The sequence below is a fragment of the Bactrocera oleae genome, chromosome 4 (assembly GCF_042242935.1).
Source record: "Bactrocera oleae isolate idBacOlea1 chromosome 4, idBacOlea1, whole genome shotgun sequence".
NCBI lineage: Eukaryota > Metazoa > Arthropoda > Insecta > Diptera > Tephritidae > Bactrocera > Bactrocera oleae.
Window position 1 is genome coordinate 33,551,804 of NC_091538.1, and position 26,111 is coordinate 33,577,914.

At 35.1% G+C, this 26,111-nt stretch overlaps 1 protein-coding gene across 1 annotated transcript in view; it reads left to right on the top strand.

The window, feature by feature from the left end:
* LOC138857044 (trichohyalin-like) overlaps nt 1-25,196 on the top strand; it is a 69,415-nt gene extending 44,219 nt beyond the window's left edge. Inside the window, exons 2-3 of the mRNA XM_070108458.1 lie at nt 23,755-24,287; nt 24,825-25,196. Coding sequence (XP_069964559.1) covers nt 23,755-24,287; nt 24,825-25,196 — 905 coding nt within the window. The remainder of the gene's footprint in view (nt 1-23,754; nt 24,288-24,824) is intronic.
* The last annotated feature ends 915 nt before the right edge of the window (nt 25,197-26,111 follow it).

The following is a 26,111-nucleotide window of genomic DNA, read 5'->3' on the forward strand; positions in this document are numbered from 1 at the left end:
TGCGGTCACAATAACTAATCAAAGTAGTTTACGCGCACCCTACATCCTAACTCACGCACTAGCATTCCTATATCGGTTTCACGATATGGTGGAAATTTTCATTGAAATATCGAATTTTTTCCAACTTTAACAATTAAAGTCAACTGGGCATTAGGAAATCACTATATTGAGTGTATTAGGATTATGAAAATGTTAAAGCTAATTGTATTTACTTTTGACATTAAATTAAATTATGTTCATGAACATGTCAACTCGGAAGCACCCTTTTTCAGAGCCGGAAATGACCTCGACCGAGTTTTGAATATTTCCATTTGAACACTTCACAAAATCTTTGTAAAATAAGAAGCATTGGAATAATAAAAGGTTTGAATAAAATATATATATACATATATATATTGAAAAAAGGTCGTTTTTTGTTCGAGGAAACACATGTAACCCTTTAAAAGAAATATTCATATCTCAAATAAGGAATAGACTTATGATGCAACAGCATCATTCAAGGACAGATCACTTAACATACGAACTGAGAAATGACTTGGACGAAATAGTAAATGTTATGACGGAGATTAAAACAAATACGACTGGAAAATATTTCCGGTCCTAAAGTTTCCTTTGTGTTTCCTATGAGTTTTTAAGACTCTATCTCTAAAAAAAATGGTGAGCCGCACACAAAAATACTCAGGAAGAATTTTCAAACCTTACAGAATGCCAACATTTAATGTCACTTGAACAAATTCGAATTCTTCAAAACTATGGTAGAATTATTAAGCTTTGCCTTATCCAGTAAAGGCATCCGAATAAAGTTTTAGCTATAGCCAATTACGCTCAACCAAACTCATTAAAAGAACTGCGATAATTTCTTGGTCTAGGCAGTTAATATAGGCGTTTTATTAAAGACTTCGCTAAGTCAAACCAGTTAGCTCAATTTGAAGAAGGGATAATGGACGCATGTTCAAAAGAAGATACGCCAAAAAGGCAAATGATTTTAATTAAGAAGTGCACTAGTGTCTGAAGAAGTAATACTATAATACTCCGATTACAATAAGGAATTCCAGTTAACCACGGAGGCTTCAAACTTCGCAGCGGAAGCCGTGTGATCTTAAAATATTAAAGGGATATTCTTTTTTTTCAAGAACCTTTTCCAAAGTGTAAGAAAATTATGCAATAGAAAAGAAGAGGTTAGCAATAATGTGAAATGAGAACACTTAAGTCAAAAGATCTTATTTAATTAGAATAAAGAGGTAGGTAGGTAAGAGTGTCGTCCCTACGGGCTCAATTAGCGCTTACTTTACTTAGAATAATACAATCAGAAACTAATTTACAAACCAGGCAAGAGAATAGTGGGGTTGATGCGTTATCAAGAATCAATTAATTCTGTATAAGTCGTATTCACACCTAGCATTGAGGTACACATTAAAATCAGATATTTTTAAAGGGAAATTTTACAGATTACGTTTTTAGTATCCCACATGCGACCTTCCATAGATACGTAATAACACAGCCAGACTTGACTGCCGAAAACCTTACTATTGTTCTAAAAATATACATGAATGCGTAATAATCGGATGAAAGTAATTATATAATACCCAGTATCAAAATGGCGCATCTAGCGCTAATTAAGCCCAAAGGGGTTGCACTCTTACCTACCTACCCCTTAAATTTTAAGAATATCAAATCTAGATTAACCTCAAGTTGAAGACCTTGTTACAGCAGTTGAGCACTTCTTCAACTTCATAAAAGAGCATAGCGAAGCGATAACTTTTACTTTTCCAAAATGAAGTAAACTAATATAGCACTAATAAACTAATTTGAGAGAATGGATAATAAATAAGTATGGAAGCGCTAAGTTCGGATGTAAACGAACATTTAATACTCTCGCAAAGACAAATGGTATACTCGTTTTAGATTTCTTTGTGGATCTTGCCGCCTTGTTCTATGTTGACCCATATTTTCGATAAAAAGTCAACTGGGGTCCACATATTCAGTACCTAGGGGCTTGAACAGTTTTGGTTCAATTTAGATAATTTTTGTTCACAAGGTGGCATACTTTAAACGTATTATTCACGCGAAGCTTTACGACGATATAATCATTGTTGCTTGATTTGCATACTGGAAAGTGAAAAAATTCAGATGGACTTTAAAATGATGTTATATGGGAAATAGGCGTGGTTGTCACCCGATTTAACCCATTTTCACACCGTTAGAGATAGAGATGATAAAAACATTTGGTCCCAGTAAATTTTGTTCTTATAGCTTCAGTGGTATAGAAGATATGCACATTAAACTTATTAGGGGGCGGGACCACGCAAACCTTAAAAAAATTTAAACTGCAGATATACCAAATAAGAGTCTTGTATCTTGTTGTAGAGCTTAGTTATGGCAATTTATTTGTGTTTGATTAATGGCGTTTTGTGGGCGTGGCAGTGATCCAATTACGCCCATCTGCAATACCAACCGTCTTACGGTACCAAGAAACATGTGTACCAAGTTTTAAAAAGATATCTCAATTTTTACTCAAGTTACAGCTTGCACAGACGGACGGACGGACAGACAGTTACCCGGATTTCAACCCGTCTTTTCATTCTGATCATTTATATATACATAAACCTATATCTAACTCGATTAGTTGTAGGTGATACAAACAACCGTTAGGTGAACTAAACTATTATACTCTTTAGCAACAAGTTGCGAGAGTATAAAACAAAACTATTATACTCTGTAGCAACAAGTTGCGAGAGTATAAAAATCGTTTAATTCAGCTTCTATTACTTTCATGCTCAGTGATCAATTGAATATTCAGCTTTCAAAACTCCACCATAAAAAAGTACAGCCAATGGTCAGACTGAACACCGAAATCATGATATGCCTAAAAACAAAGCGGGAACATACATAAACGATTCGATATTCTGAACAGACAATTTTATGAAGATAACTACTCTATACATTTAGTAACTAGGAAAAGTCTATTTAAATTTTTTTGGTCTGGACAAAACCACTAAAACGGATTCGTCGAAATTACAAACCACTCAGACGCGCAATAATATTAGATACGCAATACAATGGGCAAGATCAAAAATTATTAATTCTTTGCTCACAAATGAAGTTGAGTAGGATGAAAATAAGAAACTATTTGAATCACGTAATTTGACATACTTTTGACGCCTGCTTGAGGACCAGCTGAAATTGTAGAAGAAAAGGGTAACGTCAAAATTGTCCAATTTCCCACATAGTAATATGGTAAAATGCTGATATATGATTTCCAAATTAATGCGAGTGCAGACCATAATTCAGCAGAAATTGCAATTAGAGCGATTGCACGCTCCATTGAATTCCACATAATTTTATGTTCTGCAGTTTTTTGCAACAGATTACAAATCTTTTATTGATTTACATGAACAAGTTTTAGGAGAATATGCATGCTAAGTTTAGCAAAGCTTAATGTAAATCACTCAGTTATCGTGCAATTACTTGGTTTCTTGGTTTTCGACCAAAATTCATTTAACGTGTGTTATTTAATTATCTTTAAGATTAAATTAATGACTTTTTTGTTATTTTACAACGTTTATCCGATTCTGCTCTTGCTATTTATTACGAACATTTCTCTTGTAATAGATTTTATAACCATATATACGCCGACATTATAAACCTTTTCATATCAATTTGGTTACTTGGTGTGAAAGAAATGATATGTTACTGAATCTAAAATATGTAAGACCATATGCTTTTATCGCAAATCTGAGTAACCCTCTCCCTATATAATAAAAAACTATAGTCAAAAGCACACATTTAAATTTATTAATTCGGGAGTTATTATGAACCCTAAACTTAATTTTAGTCTTTATGTTAATACAATGGTTTCGAAAGCTATAGATATACCCTCGTTAACAAATATGTTCTGAGCTTTAGACCCTTGAGGTGCCCACACCCCATAGAACGGTTAGGTTGAAAGCTACTAGAAGTGCGATAACTCACTGTATATATATATACCTATATATATGTGGAGGACTCTGTATTAAGATTGAACAGTGGGCGTGGCACCGCCCATCTTTAGATGAAATCATAAATGTACATATCCCAGTATCTACTTGACTAATTTTATCCAATCAATCGAAAACACACAGGCAACTTATACGTATAAAATAGAAAGTATGGGTCGATTTCTTCCCTTTTCGGAACACAATTGCAATATATCAGCAGAGAACGTATATCATAGAGAAGGTTCACAGTGCGGCCATTAGCAAAATATTTCATGCTTCGCAGGGGAACTGAAAAAGATGAGCGTGTTTCACCACATTTGGAAGGGGTACTGAAAACGATGAGCGTGTTTCACCAAATGTCCACAATTAACATCAGGGGACTGAAAAATAGCATAATTGAGCATTTTCAATGTTAATTGAGAAAAATAATGCTAATTTCAATGTTAAGAAATGTACGCTTACAGATTCGTATATTTACAATGCGCAAACGACTTTTCATATAATTTGAAGATATTCTGCCTATACAGGGTGGCTAACGAATCGTGCTACAAAATTAAACCGCAATAAATTTCTTTTTAGTCAATGCATTACATTTAATTTTGTTATTGTATAGAAAATTTTATTTTATTTAAACAATTAATTATTTTTCCATACTCAACCACGCATATGCGACACCTAATTCGGGATTGCCTCAATTATCTATTTAATGGACCGCTTCAGTTCAGTCAGATTTCTGGGTTTGATTTTGTACACCTCTTGCTTGACATAACCCCATAAGAAAAGACCAAGCGGTCGCAAATATTCTTATACATTATATATGTATAATTATGTGTGCATGTAAACAAATATGGAAGTACCCTTTATAATTATTAATTTGTCTACATGCAACATATGTGTGTAAGTATGTACACTCATTGTTTAATGCGAAATCTCCGTTGCCCTGGACAACCAATGGCCGAAGCTCACGTTTTTTGTTTTCTTGTCAAAGAGTCACTGTGTCGAAGGGCTGACGCGACGACAAAGCGTCACAACATTGTGTTGTTGGTAGAAAATCCGAGCTGTGCCGAAAAAATATTAACGAACGGCCGCCGATTGTCACCGCTTCCCTTGCCGCTCTAACAGCTTTGCCCACTAATGATCGTAAATACGTATGTTTATATATGAGCATGCATACATATTGACGCAGATTTTTGTGAGACACGGAAAAATATTTTAAAATTGTAAAATATTTTAAATCGACAAAAGCTTTGTTGCCAGTTTTGTCAATTTTTTCTGTGTTTTGTGGGCTTGCGTGGTTGCAAGTTTTCCCTTTCAGAGGGAATATCAGAAATTTGTTCAATTTATGATTTTTAGCTTTTGCCATCGTCGCGAAAAGAAGCTTGTTGGCAAACGCATGCTCGCGGAGATGAGAGGTTGTCTGTTTTTATGAATGAAGCGAGGTTGCTTGTTAAAAGTACGCCTGCGTTCATGAATGAAAATGTTGTTGTTGTGTGATTTACTATAAATATGGGCTTCGCATATTTGGCTGACATATTGACTTGTGACGATTGTTGTTTTTGTAGAACAAGTTTGTAGTTTTTGCGAGTGACATATTTACGAATATATGAATGTAGGTTTGTGTATCCATTATTTGTGTAGCAATGTCATAAGCACATATGTATGTATGTACATATAGAGCAGTGCGCGCAAATGTTATTACTGATAAATGATAATAACTTGATTTGAATTTGAATTGTATTTACATAAGTACATACATATGTATGTATGTAAGCTTTAAATCATGAAAGGTGTGATTGGCATATATTACTATTTAAATATATTAAGATATTATGTTAGTGTGTTATATACTTATGTATGTATGTATATAGTAAAACATAGCAGATATATACATATGCATACATATGTACTTATATGAAAGCATTTCATAATATCAAACATAAGCAATATTTAAAAAGCAACTGCAAATATTCCTTTGAAGTAATATATTTTAACTAAAATGTAATACATTTTTCATGATATCATAGATATTCAGAAAAGGAATTTCATATCTATGAATATGATTGCATATAAACGTATAAAAATATAAGCTAACATGCGGCTGTAATATCAATGCAAACTTCTGAGCATAATTTTCATACAATGCTCAGCTCTGTTCACTCGCCACTGTTAAAATTTCTCCTTCCGAGCCGACTGTGGTGAAACACGCTCATCGCATTTTGTTAGGTTTTGAGAATTCACACGCTGGTCCGTAGTTGGACCTTCTCTGTATTTTACGTTCTCTGATATCAGCATTCTTTCTGTTATATCGTAAAGTGGGCGTAGTAGCAGTTCAAATTTGTCGACTGCTTATGTTATTTCAAAGAAGCGGAACTTTTTATTTCAAGTACGCTAAACAACGCATCAATGACTGGAAGAAAAGCTTCCGTACGAAATTTGTTTATCGGTGAAAGTTGCACTGTTGAAAGTTGAAGCGAATTCTAATAATACTTTAGGCAATATTCGGTCTTTTGTGTGATTGTGCATTAATTTTTAAGCTTTGAGATAAATGATACACGCAACTGTATGATATTTTTTTACCTTTTCACATCGTTTCCGCAAATGATGCTCAAAATCTTTTTAGCACTGACTCTATGTAATGGCGTTATTTATCTGTATCACGTGTTGTATAAGTCCGATTGAATTCGGCTGGATGGCGTTAGAAAGATGATGTTTCGTGCTAAAAATCTTTTCTGACAGTTTTGTCATTGGTTTTGGTTGAGCGCGCGTCAAAGATGGATAAACAGAAATAGCAAAAGCTATATTTTTCAGTTTTTCTTCGATAAGGGCGAAAACGCAAGCCGGGCGGCTGAAAATGTAAGTAGCGTTTATGGTCCTGATAATGTAACAGCCAATCATGCACAATTTTGGTTTCGTCGATTCCGTTCCGGTAATTTCGATGTCAAAGATGCACCACGCTCTGGAAGACCAATTATCGAAAAAATCTGTCAAATTATGGAAATCGTCGAGTCCAAACATCGATTTCGATTGTCCAGGCTGGATACGAAAAGTAATAATTAAAGCATTAAATTTCATGCAAAAATAATGGATTTCTTTTTACTTAACCTAATATAATTTATTTTAATTGTTGACTTAGACCACTTTCATAATTAACACTAAATGAATTCCGTATAACGTTATAATTACAACTACTATCCAATGGTTCATTTTTGACGATATCGTAAAAATTACATTGAATTCATTTAGTTTAAACTCATTTATAACCTTCTAACATTTCTATGGGCACATATATGTACATTATTTTTGGGAAATGGTTTGTAAAGAAATATTTTTTTTAGGATTTTTTCTTTTTAAAGAATTAAGAGTATGGGGGATGTAATTATAATTGATAGCTATAGCCGTGGGAAAAGCGTGATGTATCCAAATCTAACCCACAAACAGGCATCGTTTGGCCTTTTGACTTATTGATCGCCATTGCGAATGCCAATCTAATTGAAAATTGAGAGCATTTAAATTCATTTTGCATTCAAAATATTAGTTTTGATAATGTTTGGCATTAATTTTCTAATGACTTATCTTGTGCGATTGCGAAGCCGTATTGGGTCCAAATTATGAAGCAAAATAACCGAAGATCCACCCCATGCCCGGCATATCCAATTAAATAAAATAAATGTTCTCAGCGCCATCATTTTTGTAGAAATATAGAACGATGATTCCATCAGCAAACAAATTACACCAAACCGTTAGGTTTTCTGGATGAAATGACAGCTCTTGAATCTCTTCTGATTGCTCTTCGTCTCACATGCGGCAATTTGACTTGTGTTCATACCCATTGAGCCAGAAATAGGCCTCATCGCTGAACAAAATTTGGGTCGAAATCGTCAGATCTTCTTGGAACTTTTCAAGAGCCCAAAGTGCGAAGCGAATTCGCTTGGGTAGGTCGAGCGGATTCTTTTCTTGCACTCGTGTGCTGGGCGCGGTCAATTTGGTCGAATATTATCCAATAATGAACGCTAGGTCTCAAGATGGGTGGTGGTGTTCCGTACGCGCAGTAGATCGATTACGTTGACCATAAGTTGAGCGACACACATTCTTTACAGAACGTAAAGTTAAACGATTTATAAACGTTGTTCATGAGTAAGTATTTCTATCATGAAATGCGAAATAACGGGTGTTTTTTAGAGGTATAGAACTTTAAATTGCAATAAAACAACGATGGAGTATTCGATTAACATGAATTTTATTTATCTGAAAGATAATCTTGTGGTATTACATTTTAAATATGATTTCTGGCATATGACCGCTCGGATGTAGTCCAATCTGGACGTCCAATTTTCGATGACTTTTTCTAGCATTTGTAGCCGTATATTAGCAATAACACGGCGAATGTTGTGTTCCAAATGGTTAAGCGTTTGTGGCTTATACGCAAAGACCAATGACTTTACATAACCCCACATAAAGTAGTCTAGCGGTGTTAAATCACAAGATCTTGGAGTCCTATTCACAAGTCCAAAACGTGAAATTAGGCGGTCACCAAATGTGTGTTTCAATAAATCGATTGTGGTACGAGCTGTGTGACATGTTGCGCCGTCTTGTTGGAACCACAGTTCCTGGACATCATGGTTGTTCAATTCAGGATTGAAAAAGTTAGTAATCAGTGATCTATTGTATACCGATCACCATTGACTGTAACGTTCTGGCCATCATCGTTTTTGAAGAAGTACGGACCAATGATTCCACCAGCCGATAAAACGCACCAAACAGTCAATTTTTCTGGATGTATCGGTGTTCGACATACACTTGAGGATCAGCTTCATATCAAATGCGGCAGTTTTGTTTGTTGACGTAGCCATTCAACAAGAAGTGCCCTCGACGATAAAATGAACGTAGTGCGCGATACGTATTCCGCACAGAACCATTATTTTCGAAATAAAATTGCACTATTTGCAAGCGTTGTTCAGGCGTGAGTCTATTCATGATAAATTGCCAAACCAAACTGAGAATAAATCATTTGACAATTGTTAAATCGGTCGCCATCTTGATCAGTAATGCCAACTTAAAGTTCTATACCTTGAAAAAAACACTCTTTAATAGTGAACAAAAATAACATGATAGCTTGACACGACTCAAGCGCGATCTGCCAATAAAAGGCTATTGAAAAACCTGGCAACAGTTATTGTATCATTGAATTAAATATTTTTTTAACACATTCGCGTTGATATTGTCATCGTACGTTATAATTGATGATAATAACGTGCCTTTTATTGACAGATCACGCTTAAGTCGTGTCAAGCTATCATATTATTTTTGTTCACTATTATTAGGCATTAATTTTATACTATTTTAGCACTGTGGCTATGAACGATTTTAGGTCGTATCTTAGCAAGAAGTATCTAAACAAGGAATGTTTACCATTTCCACCCTGTGCGTCCGAAACTGCCAGCATTATGTGGTCGTAAATTAATTTTTGTTCATCATTTGGTGAACTCATACCGAAATGGCTCATTGGTAAAATCGCAATGACAATGCAATGATCCACAATAATAATCAATTCACTGAATGATATCGTTAGATCGTTGCACCTTGGAAAATTTCGATACAACATATCAACAGGCATAGAATATTTCACATCACATGTACTATAGCAAATAATATAAGAATTTGTGTTTTTGAGCAATTTAATACAGCTGCCGCAAACATACTGTCCTAAATATTATCATCTTCTAGCAATGCTAGTCAAGACATGCATCTTTATACGTTGGATACTGTTGTCCATTTTTTTACGTATATCTTGAAATGACAATGGTTCGGTGACATTAACCGACAACAGTCGCAAATAAATCCACTCAGCCTGCCTTGGATTGACTTTATAATTACGATCTAATTATTATAGCACGATCTCATTTGTGAAAAATACGCGTTGGTTCCTGGATCCTGTTTATGAATTTTGAAATACGATACGCCAAGCAGTTTCATTGGATATGATAAACCGGCTAATTTGTAATTCATTATTTCATCATTTTCATTTATTGAAGGAGTATTTACATTAGTATTAAAATTGAAAGCGCACGATTTTCTAATAACATTGCATATTTCTCCCTAAACTGGTGCATTGATGATCGTATGTGCTAATGAAACTCAAAGAGCATCTTTTTATTTTAATAATACGTAGTAATGCCAAAAATTGATCAAATCGGGTCAATACTATTCCTATCTTCCATACCCTTAATATAAGATTTTCAAACTTCCGGTTGCCTTTATACCGTATATATTGGTCAATCTATAATATATTAAAATTATACGACAATATATATACTTGTATATTTTACTGTCGAAAACATGTGAAATTGGTCCACGAATTACCCAAACTGATATACAATATAACACATATTTTTGATTTTCGTTATTCTAACAAACTTTATGCTTGAAAATATGTATACCTAGTAGTACACCTGAAAATTGTCAAAAGTGAATATGTATACCTAGTAGTACACCTGAAAATTGTCAAAAGTTGTGCAATCAGACCTTTTCTGCCCCCAATACACCCTATATAGTGATTTCCATATGCTTAATACATATGTATATATCGATATGTTTATATTTTTTTGTGTTTTATATGCACTTTTTGTGTAACCGGACTTTTTTCCATATACATAAGAATATATGAACCTTATATGAACATATATACCTTAATCAGTCCACTGCCACACCTACAAAACGCCATTAAACGAAAACCAATGAAATGTCATAAGTACGCATAAAATAATGATATAAATCGTAATGTGGCACAGAGGATCACAGATGCAAATGGCACTTGTGGGTTAAAAGTTTTGAAAAACTGGACGTGGCCCCGCCCTCTAAGAGGTTTAATGTACATATTTCATAAACTATTCAAGCTATTATAACGAAGTTCGCTCAGAAAAAATCCCTTAAGCACTCCTTCTGACACTGCAAAAATGCATGAAATCGGTTGATCACTCCCAATATAACGGTTCTGATATAAATTACTAAAGGGGCGATAAAACAATAATTAGACTTTATTGATATTTAGTCAAACTCATAAAATTTTGGTCCCGAAATCAGAGGAGGGGGCCTTATAAGTACCGCTGTGAAAGTTGACGAAAACCCGTATCTCGGGACCTACTAGACCGATATCAACGAAAGGCGGTATTATTCTGACATTCCTATGTTGCAGTGCGAAAACGGACGGACTACAATCACGCCTACTCTCCATATAACAAAATTTGAAATTCCATCTGATTCTTTCACTTTCCAGTATACAAATTAAGCACCAATGAATATATTCAGACGAATTTTTGCACAATTACTGCCTTTGCACTCTGCCAGCTTATGAAAACATATCAAGATTCTCTACCCAACCATACCCATTTTAACCCTGAAATCGTGGGATAGTATACTAAAGCCGACCTAAGTTTTGGGGTGTAAAGAGTAAAATGATTATTTAAAGCAAATATTAAAATAATTGATATGTAGAAACAATGTAGTGAAGTGTTAGTTAATAATAAGTATATAATATTATATAAAAGAAAAATTAACTATGAATCGAGAAGTTTCAAGATAAAATTTGTAAAATTTTTAATTAAAAATTGGAATATCTAAAAAACAATAAGTTTCCAACTGCCATAATTATATATATATTTTCAATCTGGAGAAATCCAATCAATTCATACCCATTTTAATCGTGAAATCGTGGGATGGTATACTAAAGTTTCTCCCAAACCGCTTGCCTGACAACTGTATGCCTGTATGTCAAGAGTGGGTTGAACCGGATACCTAATATACGATTTTTGAACTTCCGGTTTCTTTTATTACCGCATTTATCGGCCATTGTGAGAGCTATCATAGTGAAAACGAAAGAGTATGTTTTGCTAATAACAATGTATCTTTGTGCCTAAAATCGGTAATATCGGGTGTCAACTTGCCCTAGCCGCCATATATAATTAATATCACGATTTTTGATCATCCGGCTTTTTTACTCCATATTTATTGGTGATAGTAAGTGTACCTTAATTAAACTCAGGGAACATATTATTAGTATGTGGTATGTTAATAGTATGTCGTATTGCTAAAAATACTCGTACAAGTATATGTACCTATTATAAAATTTTCAAACTTCCGGTTGGACTTATACCATATATACGAATTACCTCCTTATACCAGATATAATAGGGGTTAGTCGTTATTCAGTGGTTTTTCCGTTCACTTTGTTTTTGTAAAATTAACGAACTATCGATGTACTAAGTAACGAAATACCAGTCTGGCAAGCTTGATAATTTTTTCGTTAGTTGGTCATCAAATCAGCTGTTAGTTTTGCGTCGTTGTCTAAAAAGTACATTTTCTTCATTGCGAAAAAATTCATTTTCTGCTCGCTAGAAATATTTAATAAATTCAATATAAATGAATCAGCTCTTTCGGAACAAAAAATACCACACTACTGAGATAGAGCAAAAAGTTTCACAGTTAAGTGTTTTAACGAAGTATCAACTTACATAATCGGTCTGAATACCTCTAATGTATTTGGTGTTTCTAATAAGCCTTATGAAAATTATTTCGTTCAGTGTGTCAGTTATATAAGTTTTTGTCATCGATGCGAAAATGAGCTTCGAACAAAGAGGCAACATTAAACTTTGTTTTAAAATTGGTAAAACTTTTACCGAAACGTTTCAATTGATGAAACAAGTTTATGGCGATGATTGCCTATTCCGTAGCAGAGTGCAGGAGTGGTTTCAACGTTTTCAGAGTGGTCATGAGGACATAAATGAGAAATGAGCCGAAACCTAAAAAATCGCGCCTGGAGAAGTCAAAAGTGAAGAAAATGCTGATTTGTTTTTATGATTTCAAGGGTATTGTTCAAAAAGAATTTGTTCCACCCGGCCAAAACGTTAATGCGGTATTCTACCTTAAAGTTTTGAAGCGATTGGTGCACCGTATTCGTGTTCGGCCCGGATATCGCGAAGATGGAAGTTGGCGTTTGCTGCACGATAATGCGCCGTCTCATCGATCGACGCTTGTGGTCGATTATTTGACCAAAAATCACATTTTAACAATCAACCTTTCCCCGTAATTATTGTAATTAATTATAATAAACGAATATTACCAGGCCTATGTAAAGGTGTTTTGTCACACCTCTATAGGTGCATACTTTGTATGTAATATGGACTTTATATCCTGGGATAAATAAATAAATAAATATATTATTATAATGCCGATATATGGCAACAATTATATATAATATCAAGAAAATTTATATAATTTACTTATTTTTATTTAGGATCCTTCCAATTTTTGTTTGATGGCTAAATTCAATTCAGTGTTGCAGCCATGTACTCAAAATTATTGAGAGCACATCCCAAAGTTTTTACGTACACAGTGTTGCTGGTATAACACTCCCAAATATTATTTGTATTTTATTGAAATCCAAGTACACAAGATATAGCCATCAGGCCAACAATATTCTCCGGATCCGAGCGAACTTTTGTGATTCAAGCCAATGCCATCCCTTTCAATGCTCAAACGATAAAAAAGAAAACATTAAAAACGCTTTGTAATGCACAGGTCATTAAGGTCGCAAATAAAAATTTACATTGGTAGCGCTAAAGAGTAAAACTTTATATAAAACATATTAAACAAGTAAGAAAAGGCTAAGTTCGGGTGTAACCGAACATTTCATACTCTTGCAAGTTGCAAGGAATAAAGGCGGAGGAACACGTTAGTTTTTTGACGAAACTTTATAACAGACTAAGGAAATTATAGCCGTGATTTCAACCATTAATGGAAAGAGCAGACACTGTTATTAGAAAAAGGTTCATTCTGAATTTCATTAAGATACCTATTGACCGATAGATGAGGTATAAGGTGAACCGGAGGTTCAAAAATATTTATGTACTTGGTACGCTTTCAATTTATGATATCAACGCCAGGATGCACCAAGTCGTTCCATACGTCAGTCCGAGTTATTGCGAACGGCGGCCACGGTCTTCGTATACACCCTCAGCTACGGCCGCTATATTTCAGAACGTGAATTTTCGTAATAAAGTTGAACCATTTGTAAACGTTGTAAACAATAATTAACAAAAATAACATAACAGCTTGAAACGACTCACGCGTGATCTGTCAAAAGAAAAAAGGCTATTGAAAAAAGTGTCTCTATCTGGATCACCCGTTCTGGGGAGAGAGCGTGGCTTTTGCCCGATTTTAGCTATTTTCACAGAGTTTGAAGATGTGAAAAAGTTTTTCTTCTCAGCAAGTTTGGTTGATATAGTTTAAGCGTGGCAATGGATTCCGCCCACCTGCAGTACCAACCCTTCATAGGTACCAAGGAATACATATGCCAAGTTTCATCAGGATATCTCAATTTTACTCAAGCTATCGCTTGCGCGGACAGACGGACGGACAAAGATTCATTAGGAATTCAACGCGTCTCGTCATCCTGATCATGTATATATAACTCGATATTTATCTGCATTAGTTTTAGGTGATACAACCAATAGATGAGAAAAACTGTTATACTCTGTAGCAACATGTTGCAAGAGTATAAAAATGTAGCAAAATAGTTCAACTTCATTGTTCGATGAAATCGTGATTAAATTACAATCAAATTAGGAGCATATTAACTTATTTTGAAGGTCATAGACCCACTAATTTTATTACTATATTTTTCTTTATTTTCAAAAATTATTTTAAAATCATCTGGCTAGATGAGTTACGCTTCCCCCGCCATGCACGCCACTGGGCGCCAACACACCACATCAACGCAACCCACTTATGAAGACACGACATACAAACATACACCACCCAGACATCACACACCGTGCAGACGTCACATACACACCATATTACACCACAACTCTACACTACCAATCAAAACGGACTGCTACATTTTTCGTTCGTCAGCACGTCCGTCGCAGCAGCATATTTATTTTTGCCCGATTCCAGATACCGGCGGTGTTATCAAAATTTATAAAAATTTTCATTTGTTTTAAATTATTTAATAAAGATTTTTAAAGGAACAAAGGAGTCCTTGTTTTTAAGCGGTAAATGGTGAATGCGAAAGTGAAAAGATTATTCATGGTTCTTCGAGCCGTATAGTGATAGGCACTATGGAGTTTTAATATTAAATAAACAAAAAAAAAATTAAGAACAAATACCTTTTGTGCGGTGTAGAATAGTTTGCCCGAAAGAAAAATTATTAGTAAGTTGTGGAGAGATGGCGAAAGTTTGAGAAAAATTGGGGAAAATATTGGAAGAACGTATTCCTCCTTACAACGCGTCGTAAACAATTTTAAATAATCGGAATTTTAACGTCAAACCCGTGATCTGGCCCGAAAGAAGAAGAACGGATGCTAATAAATATGGTGAAAGTTAACCCTCGAATTACGTCACAAAGATTATTGAAAACGTAAATATAACCTTCAAAAAACAATTTGTTCCGAAAGTGCTCGAAAAAGTTTACGAAAAGCTGGATACCATGGCAGAGTCGCTCGAAAGAAATCATATATTTTACCTGTAAACAGACGAAAGCGTATTGAATTTGCTCATAATTATATAAATAAGTCGCCGGAATTCTGGAGACAAGTAATATTTTCGGATAAAAGTAAATTTTGCATTTTTGGCATAAAAGATCGACAAATTGTATAGCGCAAGTCAGGAACTGCCCTTGAAAAGCAAAATCTTGTTGGTACAGTTAAACACGGAGGTGGCGAAATTATAGTGTGCGGTTGGATAGCGGCTTTTTGTGTGGGTCAGCTTGAATTTATTGATTCCGCAATAGATAAATGGAGTTATTTGAACATTTTAAAAAACAATTTGAAACAAAGTGCAGCGAATATTGGATTATCTTCGAGATTTTGGTTCCAACAAGATAATGACCCGAAGCATACTGCCAAAATAGTTAGACTTTGGCTCTTGTACAATGCTCCTAGATAACTTAAAACGCCCCCTCAATCACCTGACCACAATCCTATTGAGCATCTATGGGTTCTGTTGGAAAAAAGGATTCGTGAGCATACAATAACAAGTAAAGAGGCTTTGCGAATATAAGCAGGATTGCTTACAATAAGCTAAGGCAAACCAAAAGCATAGAAAAAGAGAAAATTTAACAACATAATTCCAAACATACTTACATATCTCACAAACATATGTATGTATATATAGATATTATAAGAAGACTATACATTCTACATACTTGTACTTGTATATTTATAATAGGAATACGTTACACATTTTAATAATATACAAATATGCATATAATATTAACTATATATATGTAAAAAAGTGGCAACATCATCATCCTAGATTCGTCAGAAGTCGTCAAATGAGTCGTTAAGTTGGAAAGTAGTCAAGTTGTCGAAAGTCACATAACTTTGTTCTCTATTTGCATTGAATAAACAATAATATTTAACCAACAATTCACATTGTTACATGGGGACTCAACCCATAACGCCATAAAAAGTCAATGTAGTATTAAATCTGGAAAAGGGGTAAATACAGTGGCTATTGCTTAAGAAGAATCAACAGAAAGTAAAAGTGAAGAAACGAAATGGCACTCAACAACCAAACCTCAGACGGTGTAAAAAAAAGAAACTCCAAATGTTGAACTTTTACGTATACTCGTATTATCAGAAAAACTGTGCAACGATTCAAGAAATACGCTTTAAATCGAATGCTTTGCGAAAATTGTTCTTGATTGCGATGGAATAAGCATACCTATAAGACAGTGGTTACGGAATTTCAAGGACAATACAGCGGCATATGAGTTGAGCGAAAAACAAATGTACGTAAATGCCAGAAACAAAATGAAAGGTACAGCGGAACTGTTCCTAGAGACGGTCACCAGATCAAATTACAATACGTTACGCGAAGCACTTATAACCGAATTCGACAAAGGCTAAAAAGCTGATGTTCCACCCAAATTTAAGGCCGTCGTAGATCAAATGGTAAAAAACTATACGGCAAGCAAATCAGAAGGAAAATCTCCTATTCAGTTGAAAATAATTTCAAAAGATGACAAACATATTTTACAGAAAAACCCAGTCGGCGATAGAAAACGGTCAAGAATCAAGTCGCTGACTGGTTACAGGAGGGTGTTATTCGTGAGTCTACGTCAGATGTTGCAAGCAAAGTAGTAAGAATAAAAACACATTCATAATGTACATTGACTACCGTAAGTTGAATTATCTCATTTTAATAGATCGTTTTCCGGTTCCCATTGAGAAGATGTTTTGGTAAAAATGCAAAGTGCCCAATTTTTTACGGTTATGGACCTCAAGAATGGCTTTTTCCACGTGTCGATTGAGGAGAAAAATAAAAAACACACTGCGTTCAAAGAGGGTTTATTCGAATTTAATAAGGCGCCTTTTGGGTTTAGCAATCACCGGCCGTTTTTGTACGCTTTCTTAACGTAATTTTTCAAAACTTGCGGAATGATGGTATAATGGAATTGTAGATCGATGATATAGTCGTGTTTGGCCAATCACAAGAATCGTGCCTAACAAATGTTCGAAAAGTGTTAGAGCGTGTGCAGTCGTACGGGTTAAAAAAAAGTGGTCACAATGTCAATTCGTCAAGTTCGAAAAAACGCCTACATGTTCTTAGTTATACCATACAAGATGGCAAAGTGTGGCCTGGGTACGAGAAAGTAAAGGCAGTTAAAAACTTTACAGTACCGAACAGCATAAGAAGTGTACAAGCTTTCCTTGGTTTGACAGGTTACTTTAGAAATTTTGTCAAAGATTATGCGTTGAAAGCGAAGCAATTGACTCAACTACTTTATCGAGATGCAGAACTTAAGATCGGGCAAGAACCATTGGCAGGAGTAGCTAAATTGAAAGCAGCATTAGTAGAAGAGCCGGCACTAAAGATTTTCAAACAAACAGTTGCATGATGGTAAGTGGCACCCAGTCAGTGACGAATTTATGCTTGCTGCCGCCCTAGGCCCCATTAGATGCGCCGCTTTTTTTGATTAAATGAATTTCATTAATTTCGATTCATTTTTTTTTGTTAAAATAACTTAATTTATGGTAATATAGTTTTTTAAATAAAACTAATAAACATGACAGATAAATAAATTATAAACTTTAAACAACATATGCACTTTTAGGCTCGGCCAATTCTACGCTCAAACTATCTAGAGTAGGGTAATAAACATTTTAACTCTTAAATTTGTACGCAGTACCAAAACTCCGAACGATGTGTAGATATAGAAAACAAATTGTGTAGTTCTTGCGGAGTAGAAAAGAAGCCGACTGCTTCCGTTACCGATTCAACTGCGCATGATCCTACCAAATTTAAAGAATGGGCGGCACAAGGAACGTTATCTGCTAAAGGATTAATTATTTTGATTCAAATATGAAGGTCTGAATATATACCTGACATATTGCTTGCGTTATTATTAGATTGGCCACGACAGTTCATTATGTCCAAACCATTATTTTCTATTTCGATTAAATGTTAATTAAAACCTGATATATGTATGGAGTAAAATTAGCCATACGTTTAAAAATCCTAAATATTAGTTATATGGGGCATAAGGCAAGTTTTCGTCCATTATAGGCACAAAGATATATTGTTATTAAAATACACGATCCTTTAATTTCATTAAGATAACTCACATATTTATCGATAATTGCGCTAATTTTGTTGCGTTCCCATATAGGAAAGAGAACCTAATCAAATGACAGATATTGACAGCTGTATGCATTTGTATTCTTTTTATACTCTCCCAACCTGTTGCTACAGAGTATAATAGTTTTGTTCACCTAACGGTTGTCTGTATCACCTAAAACTAATCGAGTTATATATATATAAATGATCAGGATGAAGAGATGAGTTGAAATCCGGGTGACTGTCTGTCCGTGCAAGCTCTAACTTGAGTAAAAATTGAGATATCTTTATGAAACTTGGTAGACATGTTTCTTGGTACCGTGAGACGGTTGGTATTGCAGATGGGCGTAATCGGACCATTGCCACGCCCACAAAACGCCATTAATCAAAAACAAATAAATCGTCATAACTAAGCTCCGCAATAAGATACCAGACTGTTATTTGATACACAGGATCACAGAGGGAGGGGCATCTGTAGTTTAAATTTTTTTAAGGTTTGCGTGGTCCCGCCCCTAATAAGTTTAACGTGCATATCTCGTAAACCGCTAATGCTATAATAACAAAATTCACTGGAAGCAAATGTTTTTAGAACCTCTACCTACAGTGTGAAAATAGTGATTTCCCCTCCTGCAACTCCGCCCACTCCTCATATAACGGTACTGTTAAAAATTACTAAAAGCGCGATAAATCAAGCACTAAACGCGCCAGAGACATTAAATTTTATCTCTGGTATGGTATGAGATGACTTTATAGGAACCGCGTTCAAAATTAGACAGTGGGCGTGGCACAGCCCACTTTTAGGTGAAAACCCATATCTTGAGATCTGCTTAACCAATTTCAACCAAATTCGGTACATAACATTCTTCTCATATCTCTATATTTTAATTCGAAAATGGGCGAAATCGGATTCCTACCACGCCTATTTCCCACATAACACCATTTTAAATTCTATTTGATTCTTTCACTTTCCAGTATGCAAATCAAGCAACAATGATTGTATCGGGGTAAAACTTTGCGTGAATAATGCGTTTAAAGTATGCCACCTTGTGACCAAAACTGTTCAAGCCCCTAAGTACTAAATATGTGGACCTGAGTGCCTATAGTTGACCTTCTACCGAAAATATCAGTCAATCCACAAAGAAATCTCAAACGAGTATACCATTTGACTTTGCGAGAGTACAAAATGTTCGGTTACATCCGTACTTAGCCCTTCCTTACTTGTTGTTGTTTAAATATTCTCTATGTTTGATTGTTAGAGCAGTAAACTTGTAAAAAATAAATTATTAAAAGAATGATAAATGCGAAATTTCAGAAGCTCTAACGAAAGGCTTGAGTAATATCAATTTATTAAAAAATATTCATGTTGACAACAATACCTATTTGTAAAGAAATAAACCCAAGAAATATTTGGATATATCTACTTTAGAAGCGATAAGATTAATTCTATAGGAAGTGCATCCCATTGCAGAAAAGGGCAGCGTCTACATGTCAAAATCTGCGGTGGAGTATGAAACTGTGGCACGACTATTCGATGTTTTGAAGGCAATCTTGAGCGAAATATTGCTTGCAAGGACAGGTACTTATTTAATAGCCTTTATTGACAGATCAAGCCTGAGTTGTGTCATGTTGTTATGATATTTTTGTTCAGTATTGTTTGGTATTTCATGATGAAAAGACTTGCATTTGAACAAAGTTTACATTTACGCTTCGCTCAACTTATGATTAACATAATCGGCCTACTGACCGTACTATTCGTAACACCATCACCCATCTTGATACTCAGAATTCATTATTCGATAATATTAGACCGAATAGACCACTTCCAGCACGCAGTGAAGAAAATATAGCGGCTGTAGCTGCGAGTGTATACGGAGGCCGTGGAGAGACGATTCGGCGCCGTTCGCAGTAACTTGAACTAACGTATTGGCGCAGTTTACGGCGAGATCTTAAATTAAAAGCAAAATACGGGATGTGCAAGAACTGAAGCCGCTTGACCTACCCATGCGATATCTCTTCGCTCTATGGGCTCTTGAAAATTTCAATGAAGATCTGACGATTTCGATCCAAATTTTGTTCAGCGATGATTCCCATTTCTGAATGAATGGGTATGTAAATAAGCAAAAAAGCCGTATTTATGACGAAGAGCAACCAGGTGATATTCCGGAGCTGCCATTTCATTCATAAAAAACAACGGTTTGGTGTGGTTTGTGGGCCGATGGAATCACCGGCCGAGGTACTTTTTCAATAGCCTTTCTTTGACAAATCACGTATAAATCTTGTCAATCTGTCATATTATTTTTGTTCAGTATTATTTGGCATTTTATCATAGAAAGACTCGCTCGTGTCATTCGCCAGTTACCACTCGAAATACTCGAACGAGTCATCGAAAATTGGACTCAACAGACGGAAAATCTGAGCCATAACCGCGGCCAACATTTCAAAGAGATAATCTTCAAAAAATAAATGCCAAGAAATGTTGTCTCAAATGATAATAAACTTTCCGCATTAAATTTGAATTTTCTGTATTTTTTTCTTTAAAAGAGTAGGGAACCTCGAAGTGGATCACCCTTTATATGACATTGCTAAAAAAAAATTGGTTAAATTGTCTCGCAAATAAGTTGCTTGTGTATGAATCCTTGTTGCAAATATTATTCTGTTCTAACTTTTTTAAACATTTTTGAAAAATAGTTTATACAATATTAAAATTTTCTTAACAACTAAGAAATCTTGGCAAGAAATGAAGGAAAACCATGCAATTTATTCAAAGTATGTACACCAATTTTTGCGTTACACTTTATTTCAAAGCTTCAGTCCAGTGATTTCACTTATTCATTGATGTTATGAATAATTATTTTTATTAATTAAATAGTAAGCTGGTGCTACAGGGTATATTAATTTTGCCACGAAGTTTGTAACATCCAAAAGTAAACGGCCATATAAAGTATATATATAAATGATCACCGTGACGAGCTGAGTTGATTTAGCCATGTCCGTTTGTCCGTCCGTCTATATATACGCGAACTAGTCCCTCAGTTTTTGAGATATCGATCTGAAATTTTGAACTCGTCTTTTTCTTACCAAGAAGCTGCTAATTTGTCGGAACCGCCGATATCGGATCACTATAGCATATAGCTGTCATATAACTTGAACTATCGGAATCAAGTACTTGTATGGAAAACTCTTTCATCTGAGGAGATATCTTCACGAAACTCGGTATGAGTTTTTACTAAAAAAAGTTATGCAATTTCCAAAGAAATTGTTCAGATCGGATTCCTTTAGCATATAGCTGCCATATAAACTGAACGATCTCCGAAAAAATTGTGCAGATCGGATCATTATAGTATATATCTGCCAAACAAACTGAACGATCGGAATCAAGTGGTTGCATGGAAAAATTGTTCATTAGATAAGATATCTTCACGAAATCCGGCATGGATTGGTCTCAATGGCATATATGTAGCTGCCATACAAACTGACAAACTAAATTAAGTTCTTATATGAAAAAAATTGTTTACGACAAGTTATCTTCACGAAATATGGCATGGATGATGATTGTCCAAGATATCGCTACAATCTTCGAACGAATTGTTCATATCAGACCACAGCTATCATAGAAACGGATCGATCAAAATAAATTTTTGTATGGAAGTTTTTAGTATGGATTATTGCTTAAGATATGGCTTCAATCTTCGAAAGAATCGTTAAGATCGAACCACTATAGCATACAGCTGTCATAAAAACTGACCGATCAAAATCAAGTTCTTGTTTGGGCAACTTTTTTATATGACAAAATATCTTCACAAAGTTTGGCATGACTTACTTTTTTCATTAAACAGAGAACCCATTTTCTCCGAAATGTAATATAGCTTGCTAAAAAAAGCTTAAAATTAAAAAAGCTTAAAATTAAAGCCTTAAATTTTTCCTGTATGGTAAATAGTGAGTAACATAACTAATCAATCTTCTCCAATATATTTACATTGTAATTAGATTTAACCACTTTACAAATAATATACAATATGATAAACAAATCAGATTAATTAATAATTTATACTGTCCCATTTGAGCTTTCAATCAAATTTTTCTTATATCTCTCAAAAACTGTTTTGCTTGTGCCAAAAGTAAGGTATGACATGTAGCTCATTGGGAAAATAAGTTGAAAATTGTGTTAAGAATAGATACATATGAGTAAGGAGCAAAACTATTATTTAATTAACCATAAAATAAATAAATCCCTAATTATTCAGGACATATTATTATTTATTAATAATAATAGAACACTAACTTTGAAAACATAATTATTCAGTTTTAGAACCCTAATTAACTGATGGGTAGGTACAAAACATTTTAGGTAGAATAAGAGGTAGGAAATAAACATTGTTTGAAGCGTAGCTCGAAAGCACAACCTAGGTAAAAAAATCTCGATAATGCGCCTTTTGTGATAAACGTCTTAATATTTTCACTAAAATTACTTGGTGAAATTTGGCATGGATAAGAGAAAGGAGAAATAAGATTTTTAATACTCATAAAATAAATAAATCCCTAATAATTCAAGATATATTATATTTATTAATACTAATTTTAAAACCCTAATTAACTGATGGGTAGGTAGAAAACAAAACCTAGGTAGGAAGTAAACATAGTTCGCAGGGGAGGTAGAAGTATAACCTAGGTAAAAAAGAACCTCTACCATTCAACTTTTGTAATTAACGCCTTAACATTTCTTCGAAAAATCCTTGATGATACCAAGAAGGGCAAAAGAGTTTGCAGATGTGAAATTGGGCTCTAAAACATTCAATAAATAGGGCCCAACACATCGGATCACTTCAGTTTACGCGAGAAGCTTAAACTTTCAACATGGCACACAACTTCCAAAACAACGGATAAAAATCCTTTTCAAATAATAAGCATTATTTTAAGTATATCATTATTTTTTCATAATAAGCATTATTTAAATTCTATTATAATATTTTTACTGTTTATTTTCAGTATATTTTTTATTTGTATAAATATCTTATTAATTAATAAAAATGTCAAAAGTATTTAGACAATCGCAGGAACAAAGACGTCACAATGCTCTGAATCGAAGCCGACAACAATATAGTCAAAATTTCGAAAAAAATAGACAGAGAAACATCGACTATATTGCAAAATTACGCAGCTCAAATTTGGAGTACCGCAAGGAGGAGAGAACTCGTGACAGTTCTGCACGTTCCACTAGACGACAGAACCTACTTCACAGAGCAGCAGCGTAATACAGTAGGTCATTCAAACAGACATTTGAATCCTGAATATAGAGCAGCGGAGCAGGAGCGCAACACAATAAGACATTTGAACAGGCGCTTGGATCCGGAATATAGGGCGGAAGAACAGGAACGCAATACCGCGGAAAATTTAAATAGGAGAACCAATCCGGAATATAGAGCAGCGGAGCAGGAGCGCAACACAATGGAACGTTCAGTACGGCGTCAGAATGCAATAATAAGAGAAGAAAAAAGGCAACGAGATGCAGCATTGAGAAAAAGTCGTCGAGAAGATCCAATAAAAAGACGTCGTGAGCAAATTTTAGATTCTTCTCAAAGAAGATTGACCCGTCAGCAAACCAGGCAACAACTAGCAAACGAGCAGGAATCAACGTTGGAAAGAATACAATTCCATAGATCGGATCCCGCATATCGTCAGTTAGAAAGAGAGGTAAACCAGGAGGAATATAAGAAGATATCGTGAACTTTCTCGTGATGCACAGCTAGAAGAACAAGAACGTCAACGTCGAGCCGCCAATATCTTTGATATGTACGTATTGTTGATAAAGAGAGGACTCACTGAAATATGCGTGTGTTGCGGTGGCACTTGGTTCCCTCAACAAGTGAAAAAACTAGAAAATTTTCAGATTTCAACAAAATTTGCGCGCACAGAAGATCCTAGAAAAGTGTTTTGCCTGTCATAAAAACTTCCGTCTTCGAACCAAAAGTACAACTTTTGTAACACATGTTGTTAGGAAAGGCATGATAAAAAATATCTGCCCATCATAAGGATTGGAGTTTCCTGATATTCCGGAATGCTTTCAGGACTTAACGTGTCTGGAAGAAAGATTGATACACCGAGGACTCCATTTATGCGCATCATCTCCTTAGGATATGAACGACAATGTGCTATTCGTGGAGCAGTGGTGAATATCCCGATTTCTATTGTAGAGACATTCAACATGCTTCCACGAAGATTTGATAACAGCCAAGTGTATTGGAAGCACCAAACTATCGGCTGGGTACAGAGCTCTACGTCAAGCATAATATACAAATGTCAAGTGATTGGCTGGTAAATGCTGGAAATGAGGAAACCGTGCCATTTATTGTGGATCCTGCAGATGAGGCAGAAGTAAGAGACCTGCTTAATGCCCATCAGGAAAATGTACCGCTTGAAATGGAAGAGGATTTAAATCCAGGTGGTCAGAAGACTTTAATGGACAATGAACCCGTTGAAAATCGGTCTATTGAATGGGTTGCAATGGCACCAGGACAAGGTAGATACCCAAGGGACGTTACAACCGACGACGTCGTATTCAACGATTTACTGCGGAAAAAAGAGGACATCCACAACAACTAACAGTAAAATTTTCACGTTCTGAAATTCGACGGTATGACAGCGTTGTGTGCGCGTGGACGTGCTCCTGTATATTTATAAGTTCTACGAGTTGGAGCGCAATAAAAATGCAATTTCCATTTTCTTGCGTAAAAAGTCTGGATCGAGGAATATATGAGGGATGAAAATTTTGTCAGCAACCTTATCCAGCATGATGAAGGTTATCTGTACTCAAAGAACTTCGATCAGGATTTCTAAGGAAAAGGAAGCAAGCCCTTATTTTGCGTTGGAAAAGTTTTAGCATGAAAGTTCAAGAGCCGATTTCTTCAGAGAAACCACCATGATGTTTCACCCATGGAGAAATGAGGAAACAGACTTAATAAAAAATGACGTCGAGAGTATTTGAAATGCACACAAGGAGCAAATTGACTGAATAAGCTCAAATATGACAAACTTTCGAAGAACGAACTAGAACGGATTTTGGAAATTCTTCATGTCATAGCGGAAGAAACAGTTGATGATCGAGCTGCCTCACAACTTTTAGATCCCGAATTCAGAGCTCTAGCCGTTCCAGAGCAAACAGAAGACTTTAATATTTTTCAAGAGCATAACAATACAGAGGAAGAGGCGGTTCGATTAATTAAACTCCCACCTCTACCATTAGAAGACGATTTACTGGCAATGGTGCAGTCACTTAACAGTAAACAGAGGGAATACCTACTTTGCTTATGTAATGCACAATGTTAGTAAAAGGGAAATCTTTTTCGAGTATGTCGGAGGCGGTGCTGGAGTGGGCAATAGTCGGCCTATAACAACTATATATCAGTCGTTGACATTGCGAGCTAATGGTGTACCAGGAGCCAACCCCGAAACAACCAAGGTGTTACTCTGCGCACCCACTGGCTAAACAGCATTTGGGATATATAGCCATCAATATAT